Source organism: Rhinopithecus bieti, unplaced genomic scaffold (genome assembly GCF_001698545.2).
Source record: "Rhinopithecus bieti isolate Rb0 unplaced genomic scaffold, ASM169854v2 scaffold_6944, whole genome shotgun sequence".
NCBI lineage: Eukaryota > Metazoa > Chordata > Mammalia > Primates > Cercopithecidae > Rhinopithecus > Rhinopithecus bieti.
The window spans coordinates 201,406-217,448 of NW_016805767.1; the positions used below are offsets into that span (position 1 = coordinate 201,406).

Consider the following 16,043-nt stretch of genomic DNA (forward strand, 5'->3'; position numbering starts at 1 on the left):
CGAAAAAAGTATTTTTAAAAGACTGAAAATAGCTACTGGGCATCTGAGGTGGGAAGATTACTGGAGGCCAGGAGTTTGAGATCAGCTTGAGCAACATAGCAAGACCTCATCTTTAAAAAAATATTTGTTTAATTAACCTGGCATGGTGGCATGTACTTGTAGTCCTAGCTACTCAGGAGGCTGAGATGGGAGGATTACTTGAGCCCAGGAGTTTGCGACTGCTGAGACTGCTGTGAGCTATGATCATGCCACTGTACTACAACCTGGACAACAGACCCAGACCCTGTCTTTAGAAAAGTAAAAATAAAAAAGTAAAAAAAAAAAAAAATTAAAATTAGTGCTTCACGTTCAGATCACTTTCCAAAGCAATTCATATAACAGGAAAATCCTGCTTACATTAAAGAAACCAAAGATCTAATACCACATGTAGAAAGATGGGAAACAATACCAAAATGTTTACAAGAAGGAAGGACATCTCATTTGAAACCAGCATTTAAAATCCCAGAGTAGGCATGATAGAGTGAAAAGAAGTCTGTATTTTCAGTTATAAGGGTGCTCATTTTGTGTTATTCCAGGTGGAACATTTAGCATTCCTCAACCTCATTTATGTGCTCAAGTTGAGTTGGACTAGATGATCTCTGAAGTTCTCTACCACGCTCACTGGGCATGGTTATTGGGCAACACAATGCTACTTTATGATGCTACTTGGTTTAGAAGTACTGAGGAAAATTGCTCAAGAGAGACGCTCCTGCTTCTGCTACCCACTCCTTAACTAGCCTGTACCTTGAGACAGGACATGGCTAATTTTATGGGTCAGAGCCTGATGTTCTTGGAACAGTGTTTGGCCAAGGTATATAGCCTGTGGCATATACCTTGCAGTCTCATGCACAGTAAGTCCTGTGTTGTGTGATATTGAGTGCTTGACAGGCTGGTAAGTAAACATGGGACTCCATTATTGTCCTTTATGTTTACTATATCTCTCCAGCAAACCCAAAAGAGGAAAACAGGCATCTAAATCCTTAACAAAAATAGCCACCCTTACCCAACACATCTAAACTGAGCATTTCTGGCTGTTCATATCCCCTTGTTCTGAAAGTGGGGCCAGGAGTCAGTCCAGTCAGCAGGGTTCTGCAGGCCAAGGATATGTGATAAGGATGAAAAACAGGGCAACAATCAGAGCTTTTTCAAAAAAGTGAAAAGTTAAAATTCATCATAAAAGCAATGAAGGCCAAAATAACCAAAAGCAGCTACCAAAATTATCACACCAAGCTGGAGAAATAAGACTGAGATCTGTAGTTAGCAAAAATGAGTACAAACCAGATGACATTTTCTAGATTAAATGTTGCTCCCTCTGCCTCCAGCTTAAATTTGGCATATTGAACCAAAGATGTAGCAAATGCTCAGACAAAGCCATTGTTAGAAGTGGCACAGTAATGCTCTTCAGGGGCATTTAAACACATCTTTAGTGAGAGATGTCCTGGAATCGAAGCGTTAAAGGTTATCTACTCTCTCCTACCCAATAGATGTTATATGAGAGAATAATTTTGAAAAACAGTGTGACAACACTGAACCAAGTCACTTGGGGCAGTAAAGCCAGATAATTGGAGAGTAGGGAATTGCAGCTAAAATTTGCTAACCTAATTTCATGTTTCAAAAAAGGACATGTAAGTACTAAACACTAATGGGCTTAATAACCTTATTAAATCCATTATTCGCAAATTACATGTGATATAATTGCAAATGATTAGCCCTGTTATAATTATACTTTGCAAAACAAATAATTAACCAGAGAGGTGGTCCTCTGAAGTTGGGTGAGGCTGACTGGAGTGGGATAGTGTCCATAGCAACAGTTCTCCAAGTGTGGTCCATGGACCCCTGTGGGGTCGCTACGACCCTCTCAAGGGGTCCACAAGTAAAAAACTACTCTCGCAGCAATACTAAAACAGTATTTGGCTTTTCACCATGTAGCCATTTGTACAAATGGTACAAAAGCAATGGTAGGTAGAACTGTTGACACATTAGCGTGAATCAAGCGCTGGCAGCAAACTCTATTAGTAGTCACTGGGTTCTTCACCTCCACACACTCCCAGTTTAAAACAAGAGGGGACATCCTCCCTTAAAATGTCACATAGTACAAAGCAGAAAAAACATTATTAATTTTATTAAATTGATTTTTAAATAATTTAATCTGATGAAATATGAAATATGCATAAAACATTTGTACTGTATAATAAATTAACAAAGTATGATGGCTGTCTTGGGGAAAAGCACTTGTGTAGGCGAGATGAGAGCTAAGTTAACTTTTCATGGAACACATGAATTACAAAAATTCAGTAATTTTGCTGAAAATTACTTGATAACAAAGCATGGTTTTCAGACTTGGATATATGGCAGATATTTTATCTAAAATGAATGAAATGAGCTTGTAGTTTCAAGGAAAATAATTGACAGTATTGGTTGAAAATCATAAAATTTGAGCTTTCAAAGAAAATATTTGAATTTTGAAAAATTTCCATCTTCTAGTGTGAACTTGACAGTTTCCTAATAGTCTAAGACTCTCCTAATGTGATATGTAGCAATATTAACAAAAATGATTTTTTTATATTATAGTATTAAATGTATCAACATTTGGAATATCTTGATAACTCAGGAACCAATATTTTCTAAATATTAGTGTATGATTAAGATAATGCATTGGTAAAAGATTCATTAAAAGTGCAAGACAGACCAATGCATTTTAATGTAACAAGTATAAAAGATCGTTGATATAATTTCAGATTCCACCTTGCAACTAATCAATCTTTAAGAAACTACTACTTGTCGAATTCTTGTGTAGAATCAAAGACAGCTATCCATAGTTATCTAAAAAGGATACTGAAGTGCTCCTCCCTTTTCCAACTACATGTGTATATAAAACCGGATTTTCTTTCCTTTTTTTTTTTTTTTTTTTTTTTGAGACAGAGTCTCGCTCTATTGCCCAGGCTGGAGTGCAGTGGCATGATTTCTGCTCACTGCAACCTCTGCCTCCCAGGTTCAAGCGATTCTCCTGTCTCAGCCTCCCGAATAGCTGGGACTACAGACACACACCGCCACACTCAGCTAAGTTTTTGGATTTTAGTAGAGACAGGGTTTCACCATGTTGCCCAGGCTGGTCGCGAACTCCTGCTCTCAGGCAATCCATCCACCTCGGCCTCCCAAAGTGCTGGGATTATAGGTGTGAGCCACTGAGCCCGGCCAAAACTAGATTTTCTTAATATACGCTCACCAAAACATCATAACAGACTGAATGCAGAAGCACATGACTCTAGCTGTCTTCTATTAAGCCAGACGTTAAAGATATTTGCAAAAATGTAAAACAATGCCATCCTTGGAGAGTTTTGGAAAACATATTTGTTTTCAGGAAAAAAGTGACATGTTAACATGTAATGGGTTTATTATAATAATCTAAAATGAACTGATAAATGTACATTTAAATTTCCCAATTTTAATACCTAATGTGATAAACATTGATAGTTTTAACTCACATAAGCAAAAGCTCTCTGAGGTCTTCAATAATTTTAAGAGTGTGAAGTGGTCCTGAGAGCAAAAGTTTGAGAGCTTTTGTTCTAAGGAGTAAGTATAAAAAGGAAGCATAGCTGAAGACAGAGAGGCTAGGGGATGCTAGCATTTAGAGATCTGGGTTAGAGATCTGGGCAGGAAGATTGAAAAAGAACAACCCTGAAAGTAGAAAGAAAACTGGAAGGGCTTAGAGTGCTGGAGGTCAAGGAAAGAAAGCGTGTCCAAATGAGAAGAGACCATCAGCCAAATGCTGGGGGAGGCAGAGGAAGATGAGAGCTGAGAATGACCACTGGGTGTGCAAGACAGGGACACGGAGAGACCTGGAACAGAAACATTTCAGTGGGGCGAAGCTGGAAGCCTGATTGGAGAGAATGGGTTCAGGAGGTGATGACATCAGCACAGGTGTGCATGCACAACTTTTAACGGGTTTTGCTTCAGAGAAATGGGGCAATAGCAGCAAGGGAATAATAGATCCAGAAGACTTGTTAAAATGGGAAATCCTGCAGCATACTTGTATTGATAGGATGATCCAAAAGGCAGAGAAAGGGGATGAAGGAAAGAATGAGGTCTAGGGAAGGCAAGAAGGGATGGGACCCAGGCATAAGAAGGCACCATCTTTGGGCAAGAAGGACCATCTGTAGACATGGTGGGTCCTGGTGGAGGGACTCTCCCTGCCATATATTGACAAATCCCTTCACCTGCAATGACTTCCCCTTTTCCCTATTTATTTTTAAATTTTCATTTTTAATTACTCAAAACATGAATATATTTTCATTTTACAAAAAATATTAATGTGTATAAAGTAAACGCCGAAGTCCCCACTTTTTGTCCCCAGTTTTACTCCCTTCCTTAGAAGAAAGCCCTGTGATCAGTTTAGAGTGATTCCATCCAGGCCCTTTCTGTGTATTTTCATTTGTACGTGAAGAAATGAACACTTTGTTGGGATTTTTCCATAAAGGCTATCGTATTGTATATAACATACTGTTAATCAGTGCTCCACTTTAACAATACTTGTTGGAGCTCTTTTCCTTCTTGTCCAATACTGCATAGTGTTTCATAGTATAGTTGTTTTTTTCTCCTACAGGTGGACATCCAACTTATATCCAGAGTCTCATTATTCTTCATAATGCTGCAATGAGCATTTTGTACTGACTCTTTGGAATATGTGTGAGGATTTCTTAAGAAAAAATTATTGGATCCAAATGTTTACATTTTAAATTTTAATAAGGCCTCCAAATGGGCTATACCAATTTATATTCCCACAATTAGTATATGAGAATATTTGTTTTCCTATACACCCTGGCCAATAGTGGATATTGTTCGTCTTAATTTTTTCCACTGTAACATCATTGTATTGTTGTTCTCACTTGTAACCTCCTGATTACTAGTGAGTTTGAGCATCACCTGTTCTCTCTGTCCTATCCTCTGTCTCTGTCCTAGACAGCATGTTGCCCTGTGCCCATGCTACAGCACCTACCCCTCAGTGATCATCCGCCAGCCTCTCTCTGTCTTCAGCTACGTTTCTTTTTTATACCCCTCCAGACAGCCCCTTCATACTGACCCCCATATAACTGGATGACTATTTTCTGAGATCCTATCATGTCCTACAATACCAATGTCACCTCACTTATAATACCTGTTTACTAATTGTCTCACACTCCACCTTCCCATGCCCAGACTCTGAGCATCCTGAGTGTGGGAATCAGGTGACTTCATTTTGTAGCCCTCTTACCTAGCACAGTACATGACACATGGCAGGCGCTCAATAAAAGAATTGCTAAACCAACTCATAAGGATATCAGTTTGCCCTTGTAGAGAGTTTTACAATCTGCAAACCTCCTTCACGTGCATTTTCTCAGATTGTCTAAATCAAATAAGATTTGTTGGGATTAGCCTTTTGGGGGAAATAGTAAGGACAAAGGCAAAGGAGTATAGCTGAATTAGGAACTGCATGATGTGATATGTAAAAATAAATCAGTGTCACTTAAACCCTTGGAATTCTAGGTGTGTCCTATAATAAGTATTCTGCAAGAGATTAGCAAAATTAATTAAAATATTAAATCACACAATTAACATTAAAATATTAGCCATATGTAATCAACAAATAGGAGAAAATGAATTTAAAAGAAACATCAATTCCATAGCCAAGTGGAAAAAATGAAACAAAGAGGAGATTTGCTAAGAAGTGAATTTGGCTAATGATAAGTCAAACCTTGATGTGAATTTTTGCCCAGAATGATGTAATTTTACAAGCCAGCTTAATCAAAGTAAATGAACACTCTACAGATTTCTCTAGTAGAATCGTTGTAACCAACTGAAATTGAGACTTTTAGGCCACCTCAATGCTTAAATACAGATCACAGAGATAATTCATCAGTATTCTTCATAAACTCTTCTATGAAATACGAGTTCCACAAGATGTTAAATGGTGCTAACACACATTTCTTTTTTTTTTTTTTTTTTTTTGAGAACGGAGTCTCGCTCTGTCGGCCCAGGCCGGGAGTGCACGTGGCCGGATCTCAGCTCACTGCAAGCTCCGCCTCCCGGGTTTACGCCAAAAAAACATTTCTTAAAAGATGTGTTAAGTCAAACAAGTTTTGGAAGTGTTAATTTAAATAAAGGGAAACAAGTTTATTTTGTATAAGTCTTATTATAGCCTTCACTATGCCAAAAAGCATTGTATATCCTCAAAAAAGTATAAAGCATTCAAAAATATATAAAACATTTCCTAAACTTTTTTGACTACAGAACTATGTAGAATTCGTATGTGCGTTTTATGAGAGAAATTCAAAGAAACTGGTGTTTCACAGAATATCCTTTGAGAAATGCCGTTTAGGTCATTAAAACCATCTGCTTTGTCACAACTAAACTTTTCAGGTGTATAAGCATCCACAGCCTTAAATGTCTCCATTTTATCACAGTTTAATGTTTACCCTAATACAGTGGCCTAGAATCAAATCTGGGGCTGGGAAAGGCCAGGATGGAGAAAGCTACAACTGCTTCAAGCTCAGAGAACAGGAGGTGAGGAAATCTTAGTGAGAGGTTAACCTAACAGGTAGTAAGCCTTGTCTGAGTCTAGTAGCTCATGAATTATTGAACACAATGCCTATGAAGTCTATTTCCCTGTATTATTTTTCTGGTCCAAATTCAAAATTTATCATGCTATCCTGCTAATCTTTTTGTATGTGAACTCCTAGGACCTCCTCTGTAGCCATCCTCACCTCTGCATAATTAGCCTATTGCCAGTTCTCTGAGTCCACGGTGAGTCATATTCTGTATGTTTATCACTCTCTGAGGCTGCATCTTAGTTGTTCTATGATGCAGTGAGTTAGGGGTTACACAGAACTCTGGGATGTGGCTAATATCAAAAGACTGAAAGGAATCTTAAAAGGTCTTCAATCTATCTCCCTGGCCCCATGCTGGCCTGACCTCCATCCGCATTAGAAAGAAAGTTATCCACCCTTTTCTTAAATTTTCCGAGCAGAAAAGGTCCCTGGATAAAGTCTTAAAGCCTGTCTAGTCTCTAAGTTACCTAATTTTATCCTAATTTACTCCCCGTCCTAACCCTTTACATCAAATGTCCCCAGGTATTTCTCACCAACCCTACTGCTGGAGCCTGTTTTTTGTGACTTATTCCCTAAGATTCAACTTAACGGAGCCTCATAATTTATACCCAAGCAAGTTGTGCCTCTGGACAGAGTCAGAAATTGCCTAACAGGAGGATCACCTGAGGTCAGGAGTTTGAAACCAGTCTGGCCAACAGGGTGAAACCCTGTGTCTACTAAAAATACAAAAATTAGCCTGGCATGGTGGTACGCGCCTGTAATCCCAGATACTCAGGAGGCTGGGACAGGAGAATTGCTTGAACCCAGGAGGCGGAGGTTGCAGTGAATCGAGATTGCACCACTGCGCTCCAGCCTGGGTGACAGAATGAGAATCTGTCTCAAAACAAACAAACAAAAAACATTGACTAAGAAATTTCATCAGAATATGCTACATCAGTCTTGCTTGAATCGTATCACATCTGGTTTACCTCAGAGATCTCTGGCAGGCTACAAAGGCTTTGGAAGAACTCCATTTTTGCCTCTTTCCAGGCAGATTCAAGGTTCTGCCTTGAATCAACATAGGAGGCAATCATTTATTCCATTTTAAATCAAACTCTTTAATTTGTCTACATTACTCTTGAGGCCCATTCTTGATATTACTCTGTTTTGTTCTACTGAAATGCTTTGGGGGAGGCATTAGGAAGCTCTCAGAGAAAGTGATTTTTTTGTGTTCCCTGAGCCAATGTTGGGAAGAGTAACAGCCATTCTGTTTGAGTTTTACTCATTTTGAATTATGGTGCTGGAAATCAAAACCCAACCAGTGTGTTTTCACATGAAATGCCTGTACTGCCAGGCCCTCCAGTAGAAGGAGCTGGTGAAACTGGAAAGTTAACATGGTCCACACCTGTGCCCGGAGTTAAGGATTCAGTTCTGTAGGCATTGGGCAAAGTGTAGAGAAAAGAAATTTTAAGTACCCCTCTTGTGCATCCCTCAACTTACAAGCCCGAAAGCAGTCACCTCTTCCTAGCACATTGGACTCTATTTTGATATATGCAACAGAACAGAAAGAGAAAAATAAAAGATCACACTGGGACACTGGATTTTTGTGGAGAAAGGAGAGCAAGAGGAGGAGGATTTAAGACCAGAATGATCATGATAGTTTAACCTCTTTATGCATAGCATCCTAGTAGCCTCAGCTTGTCCTATGACTACAAGCTCAAGACCCTGCCTATATATAATTTTCTATAAAGCTATCTTCTCAATTTGCAGACATATCAAAATATTATATTGATCCCACTATATACTCAGGATTTCTGAACACTCCTTGAGAAATGCAATTCCTAAAATGTATAAGAGAGATTATAGATTTGGGATGGGGATGAAAGAAAGCGGTATCTTTTACTATGTGAAATACTTTCTAGTGCTTGGTACAAGACTTTCATCCCAAAATTCTAGATACTATTTCTAGTCAGAAATATTAATAAAATGATCCCTTATTGGTAAAGATTTCTATATTCTTATAATGAAAGGTGCAACTAACTGTATCCATAATATTAATACCCACACTATTTACTCTTCATGAGCAGGATATGAGCAAACAATATTTTGGTACATAAATTCCATTCTTAGAATGATCAAAAATACATTTGTGACTAAATAGGTAAGGATTACTTTCCCAAAGAAAAATGACTCCTCTTTATTGACCATAAAATTATTTTAGTATCAAACTCAGATCCAGTGCCCATTTCCCATCTGTTTTTCCAAAATATAATAAAATATTCAAGGCAGAGGGCGTAAACGATGTACTGTATAAGGTATCCATTGCAGGCTTTTGAGTAGGCTTTTGAGTAAGATAGCAGATTGAACACAAGCATTTACATCCCTCCCTTGAAAAGCCCTACTCTAACAACAGTAAATGAATTTGTCCATGAGGACAAAGAGAACAAGAAGAGCCAACAGCCACAAAACGTTGGAAGCTAGAAATCAGACGGATGAGTGGTAACTGACTTAGTAGATTCAGGAGAGCTGCATCCTAAGCTGGTGGGAGGGAATGCCAAGAAGCAACCCAGTTCACACTGCAGAAGCCCCAGAAGACTTGGAGATTGGTTACATGTGGGAGTTCTAGTAATGCAGGTGAGGCTAAACCAGAAGTATTGGTTGGAAGATTGCTGAAGAGCAGTTAGCTCCTCAGACCCTTTCCAACTCTCCACAGGTGGTCAACTGCCCCTTCCTTACTCTGGAGTAAAACTAGAGCTTTGTTCTCTGGAAACGCTAAAGTCAAGGGCCTCTGGACTGGAAGACACCAAACATAAATGAGGAGAGGAGTGTCCTACGAAAACGCATGAATGCTAAATGTTGAGGACCCTTCCCCACATGCCCCAGAGTGCTGCCAACCCAATCTGTACTCTCCTGGCTGCAGACTAGAAGACCCTTCCCTGTTGAATGTGAACATCCGAAGAGGAGAGTCCCACAGATGCTGACAGCAGGGTTTTCCAAAAAAGGCCCAGACAGTTCATCTTGCAGTGAGGGCTGTAGTCAACAAGCGCAGCCAGGGGCCCAGTTTCCAATCAAAATCAGTCAGTTTTTTAGCTGGCAACCAGTTTCAATATTTAAAAATAAGCCTATAACCCAGGATCATCACACATCTGAAGGAAACCTCAAACATGAAAAACAATGCAAAACAAAGGGGAAAAAAGCAACTTAGAGAAACAGAGACTATGTACTAAGGGAGATAAAACTTTTTAGAAAGTCTAATAGCTTACATATTTAAATAACTGAAATTAATATCTTCAAAAAGGTAAAAGAATCCTATAGCAGACAAGTGCTTCAAAAAAGGATAAAAGAAGATGTTACATTCATAAAACAAGAACATTAAAATTAAAACGATATCCAGAGAACCAATAAGGCCATTTGTAAATTATTCTGGTTAAAGCAGATGACATTCATAGAAAGATTAAAAAATAAAATTGAGGATATTATCCAGAAAATGGAGAAAAAGGACCATGACATGAAAATAGGACAGAGAAACAGGGAAAATTACAAGACCAGTTCAGATGACCCAATAGTTGTAGGAAAAAAGAAAAAGGAAGAAATATCAGTGAAATAATTTAAGGACATCTCTCAAAACTGAACATCATGAATTTCCAAGTTGAAAGGATTTATCAAAGGTCTAACACTGTGTGTAAAATCAGACACACACCAAGCCTGCCATCATAACATTTCAGAACACTTGGAATGAAATGCTACCATAGGCTTTCAAAAGATAAAGACACAGAATTGCCTTATACTTAACAATGCTGGGGAGGCTAAAAGCCAAAATCAGTCAATTCCTTCAGACTTGTGAAGGGAAAAAATCGTAACTGTGATGGTTAATACTGAGTGTCAACTTGATTGAAGTATACAAAATATTGATCCTGGGTGTGTCTGTGAGGGTGTTGCCAAAGGAGATTAACATTTGAGTCAGTGGCCTGGGAAAGGCAGACCCAACCTTAATCTGGGTGGGCACAATCTAATCAGCTGCTAGCGTGGCTAGAATAGAAGCAGGCAGAAAAAATGTGCAAAGAGAGACTGGCCAGGCCTCCCAGCCTACATCTTTCTCCCGTGCTGGATGCTTCCTGCCCTGGAACATCAGACTCCAGGTTCTTCAGTTTTGGAACTTGAACTGGTTCTCCTTGCTCCTCAGCCTGCCTACAGCCTATTATGGGACTTGTGAGAGTGTGAGTTAATACTTAATATATGTATATTCCATTAGTTCTGTCCCTCTGGAGAACCCTGACTAATACCTAATACAGATTTATATTATTGTTGTGTAACAAACTGCCCCAAACTTTCGTGGCTTAAAACAATAGTCATTTTATTATATCTCACAATTTGGGGGGTTGAGGAATTCAGGCAGAGCTTGGCTGGCCAATTATTCCTCTCTATATGACATTATGGTTACTCGATGACATCACCTAATGGCTGGGCTGGGCTGGAGGATCTAAGATGGCTTCACTCACATGATGTGCCTGGGAAGGGACAGCTGGGAAGGCTGAGTTCAGTTCAGCTACATAGGGCCTTTTTTTTTAAATAGGGTTTTTTTTTTTAAAGCAGTTTTAGGCTTATGAAAATTTGAGGTGATTGAAACATGGAGGCGGATTTCTCATGCATGGTTTAGCACCATCCCTGTTGGTACTGTCCTCAAGACAGTGAGTGAGTTCTCATGAAATCTTGTCATTTAAATGTGTGTAGCACATTTGCTTGCTCTCCTACTCCTGCTTTTTCCATGTGACATGCCTGTTCCCCTTTGACCTTCTGCCATGATTAGAAGCTTCCTGAGACCTCCCCAGAAACAGATGCTGCTATGCTTCCTTTATACCCTGCAGAACCATAAGCCAATTAAACCTCTTTTCTTATAAATTACCCAGTCTCAGGTATTCCTTTATAGCAATATTAGAATAGGCTAATACAATGATAAATACTTAGAAAATTAAGGAAAGAAACAAAAGGCAGTTATTAACTCTACAGAAATAAAAAAGTTAGAAAGAAAATAGAAAGCAATCATTGATTAGTTGTCAATAGCTAAATCCTCTTCTAGAGTAGAAAGTGAACAGACAATGTTAAAGACTAACAATCAAGAAGTAGTCTTAAAAGTATATTACTTAGAGATGAGGAGAAAAATATCAAAAGACCCAGCCAATTAAGGCTGGAATTAGTTGCCTGTGGAAATGGAGAAATGGAGAGTGGAGGGAGGTGTGGGGTTGCTATTTATCATCACAAGTCTTATGTACACACATAGGTAAGTTATTTGGTTCTATGAAACTCACCACCTCAAGTCTTTGTTGATTTTAGCTTCTCAATTAGACTTCCTTTGGCCACTCTAATTCTCATTTCCTTTTTTTGTAGAATTTATAACTTTCTACATACTCTATCATTTGTCTTTTCCTGTTGAAATATCAGCAACACAGAAGCAGAGATCATGTATTTTAATTTTCCAGTATAACTCAGTGCCTAGAACAAAACTTGGAATATAGCAGGTGCTCAATAAACATCTATTAAGTAAATTACTTTTTAAGCTATGTGCATGGGTAGCTTTGATTTTAAAAAATAAGTACATTATTCACCTCAAAATTATACTATGAAGCAAAAATCTCACACTTAAAATATTGCTCAGGCATCATGGCCTTCTATTAAAAAACATTATCGTTGGTTTTCTCAGACTTCAAAAAAAGGACACTATTTTCTATGCATCTTGAATGCCCAAACACAATATATGCTTACCTTTCTGAAGCACTGAGACAGTTGCCAAGCACTGTAATACAATTAGTAAGATTTCATATAACACTTAATAATTGGTGATTGTGTGTAAGGTTGTGAGATGCGAACTTATTATAATGAAAAGAAGATAAAATACATTTGAAGATTACTCAAATATTTTGAGCTAAGTTATTATTTTTTAGTTTACATCTGGTCTTGTTTTAAAGATTTTAGGAAGCCTATGAAAGTTTAGAGAACATAACATTTAATTACATTTAAACCAAATTTTGTTCCATTAATTAAACTACTTACATCTCAATTAAGCAAAAGAAAATGAAAATCAAAGATGAGACAAAAGAGAGCTAAGAAAATGACTTAGAATATGTATAATTATAGCTTGATGCTGGTGTCAAATTTGTCTGTAAGCTCTTTGTTTATTAGTATTAGATTCAAGGAACAGAGATTCAACATATATGACTTTATTTCTCTCACACAGAAAGGTTTAGAAAATGTGCAGTCTGGAATTGATATGGGAGCTCATCTCCACCCGGTTCTCAGGAACTCCTTCCAGCTCACCCCTCTGCCTTCTCAATGTGGACCTTATTCCCATAGTTTAAGATGGCAGCATTCCTGTTCTGGGCAAGAGACTGGAGAAAGGGTACAAAGAAGGAACGAGAATCACCATCCAATGGCTTCCTAAGAAACATTACCAGAAATCGCCACTGGATAGTTCTAATCCCATCTCATCTCACCCAGAACTTAGTGATGTGCCACTCCTAGCTGCAAGAGAAGCTGGAAAATGCAATCCTCATTCTGGACAGACATGGGTCTTGCTAAAAATTCTATTATATGCATGAAGGGAGAATAAAGCTGAAAGACAATAAGTGTCAACCACAGCTTCATAGCAACCAAAAAAAAAAGAAGAGAAAGGAAACATGGTCAGGTTCAAAATAACAGAGTTGGTAAAGATGAGCAATTGCTCAAGAAATGTACAGCAGCTCTTGGTAAAAAGTGTTTGAAAGGGATGACTCTAGAGGTCTTTGTACAGAAGAAAAAGTTTTATGTCTTCAACAGTATTCTTACGACACCCATACAACTCAATTTCATAGAACTGCTTCTCGTAACAACTGCCAATATTACATTCACAGTTCAGAGAAAACTTGTCAGCAGAGATTTGATTTTTTGAGTTCATTTTAACTGTATTTTTTTAAAAAGCATGATGAAAACATGGTTTTTTAAAACTTCTTTATGTGACTCTCCTGACCTTAAATATATACATATATATTTGTTTCAGGATTAAAAAAAAATCTATTTACCTTCGCTTATGGAAAAGAAACCACTGTAATCACAGGGACTACCAGAATATTTCAAGAAATGGTACGTAACTTTCCATTTAAGCCTTCATCAGTGTCCCTGTAGTGATTGATTTTATTTCATAAGTACCTCAAAAGCTGAGATTCAGATAACAAGGATCACAGAATAAAATTAACAGTCTCCCTTCCAACACCATTGCCCTCTCTGAAAGAAGAGCCCTGTGCTTAGAGCCATTTACCCACAGTAAAGGAGAACAAAAACAACCTGCAGTCAAGGGATTGACCAAGAGAGCAGATCATTCGTCCAACAGCAAGGTTCTAGCAAGGCCAAGGCACAGGATGTTTGAGGCTCAGGAGGCAAGACCTAAATGAGCAGTAGCAGAACAAGAGCTGAGCAAAACTAAGGTCATTGCAAAAGTTCTGCCCTCTCATATGGTGCAAGGTCTCCCACGTTTCTGCTGGAGTTGGAGTTTTCAGTTTCACCTGTGTGGGTTTCAGCCTTCCACCTTGGACCTGGAGGTGGTCTATTGCCACAAGATTCTGATGGAACTTCTGATTGATAAGCCATGGCCTGGCTAACACCTAATGAATTGCCAAGTAATGTTCTGTAACACCGTAATGCAGAGATAGTAAACAGTGTATGTGTTGCCATTCTGTCTTCCTAAGCCTGGGAAAGATATTGCTAATCAGCCTTGGCACTCTTGTCTGCTACACTCTGATTCTGCCTCAGCAGTTCTTGAAACACAGCACGTCTGACAATCATCATCAACAAATTAGGCTTGGCACATGAAGTTAAACCTATTTGCCATCCCTGTTCTATCTCTAATTAACAAAAGATGTTGAGGAATTTTCCAAGCAGCAAGCATTTAAACTAAATACGTGACCTACAAATAATGTATTTCTTATAACAAATATTCTATACAGAATAAATGCTCTCCTAAGAACAATATAGATTTTTTTAGTAATAAAATAATTACTGCCATTAACTGAACTCTTACCAAGTGCTAAGAACACTTTATGTTTATTTCTGTTAATCCTTTCAACAACAGACACTGTAAGGCAAGTATTATTACATTTCCTCAGTACTAAGATACTATTGATTGTAATAGCTCTAAGCAGTGTTGAGGGAGGGAAAAGAAAGGAAAAATTACAATGTACCCATTGATTGCAGCATTCAACTCAATACCAAATGTGTTAAGATATACTTCTCAGAGTTGGACATTAAAATAATATTCACACTGTCGCAATTGGGGAAATGGAGGCATAGAGAAGCCAAGAACCTCTTCCCCAGCCACAAAGAGAGTAAGTTATAGAGGAGACACTTCTACCCACATTGTCTCACTCCACTCAGATACCAACAAAGATAATACAGTCAATGGGCTATGATCCCAGATGATCTGCAGAAAGAGATCGGCCTCATCCCTCTACAAGTGAACACAACCAATAGTTAATGGGCAGTTACAGTCAAATCTGGCCATGTGACTCATCACAGATACAAAGTGAACATTAGGTCTGTGGCTGCACTTTCTTTTTCCTTTAGGGAGATACTCAAACAGCCCCCAACACTGTCAAATACCCTCTGTCAATGAAGATTATAAAAAACAAAACACAAAAAACTCATCTGTGAGGAATATTATGCAGCCCTAGAAAATGATGGCTAAAGGTCAAATATATTTTATTTAGAAAGACAAAACACTGCCAAAAGAAAATCAGGATATAAAATTGAATCATGCAATTCAGTTTCTACCATATTTTAAAAGGGAAAAAAGGTAGACTTAGGAAAGATTGGTAGAAAATATAGAAAATCATTGTGTTTGATAAATTATGGGTGATTGCTTTCATTTTTTTCTGCTTTTCTGTTTCCTGATGATTTTATTTTTAGATAGAAACAACCTTTAAAAAATGTTGACAGAAACTGAGTCTAAGGAGTAGCACAGGGCTTGTCCAAGGTTCCATAGCCAAAGGTATGAGGTTAGAGCAGGACACTGAGCAATAGGATTCTGCCAGAAATGCAGGCTGCAAGCTGCTCTTTGTTATTTGTGACTCTAATTCAGCATTTCTCCTTCACAACACCCAGGTGTACAAAGTCAACATCACCTTTCTACCCACAATAAATGCAGTGATCTTTCATAAAATCATGAAGACCAGAGTAAGATAATCCAAAAAGTATACCTAGGACAATTGATAGTAAATGGCTGTCCTTTTGTGATCTGCTGTCTTGACAACATTCCTTTAAAATTCAGATCGCAAAGACAAAAGGGGGGACAGGAGACAGGAGGAGAACCTAATCATGTCAAAATGTGCTCGAAGGCTGTGGTTTTGGTCAGACTTTTGTCTAATGAATATTTGCCGGGGAAGAGGGATATTTTCTTCCTTTTCTTTGAATTTGCAG

The 16,043-nt window shown here is 38.2% G+C and overlaps 1 protein-coding gene across 2 annotated transcripts in view; it reads left to right on the forward strand.

Moving 5' to 3' along the window:
- The window catches only part of AOAH (acyloxyacyl hydrolase), a 206,613-nt gene that overhangs the window by 134,680 nt on the left and 55,890 nt on the right, over nucleotides 1-16,043 (forward strand). For both annotated transcript variants that reach the window (XM_017873700.1, XM_017873701.1), the window contains exon 13: nucleotides 13,633-13,715. In XM_017873700.1, the coding sequence (XP_017729189.1) occupies nucleotides 13,633-13,715 (83 nt within the window). The remainder of the gene's footprint in view (nucleotides 1-13,632; nucleotides 13,716-16,043) is intronic.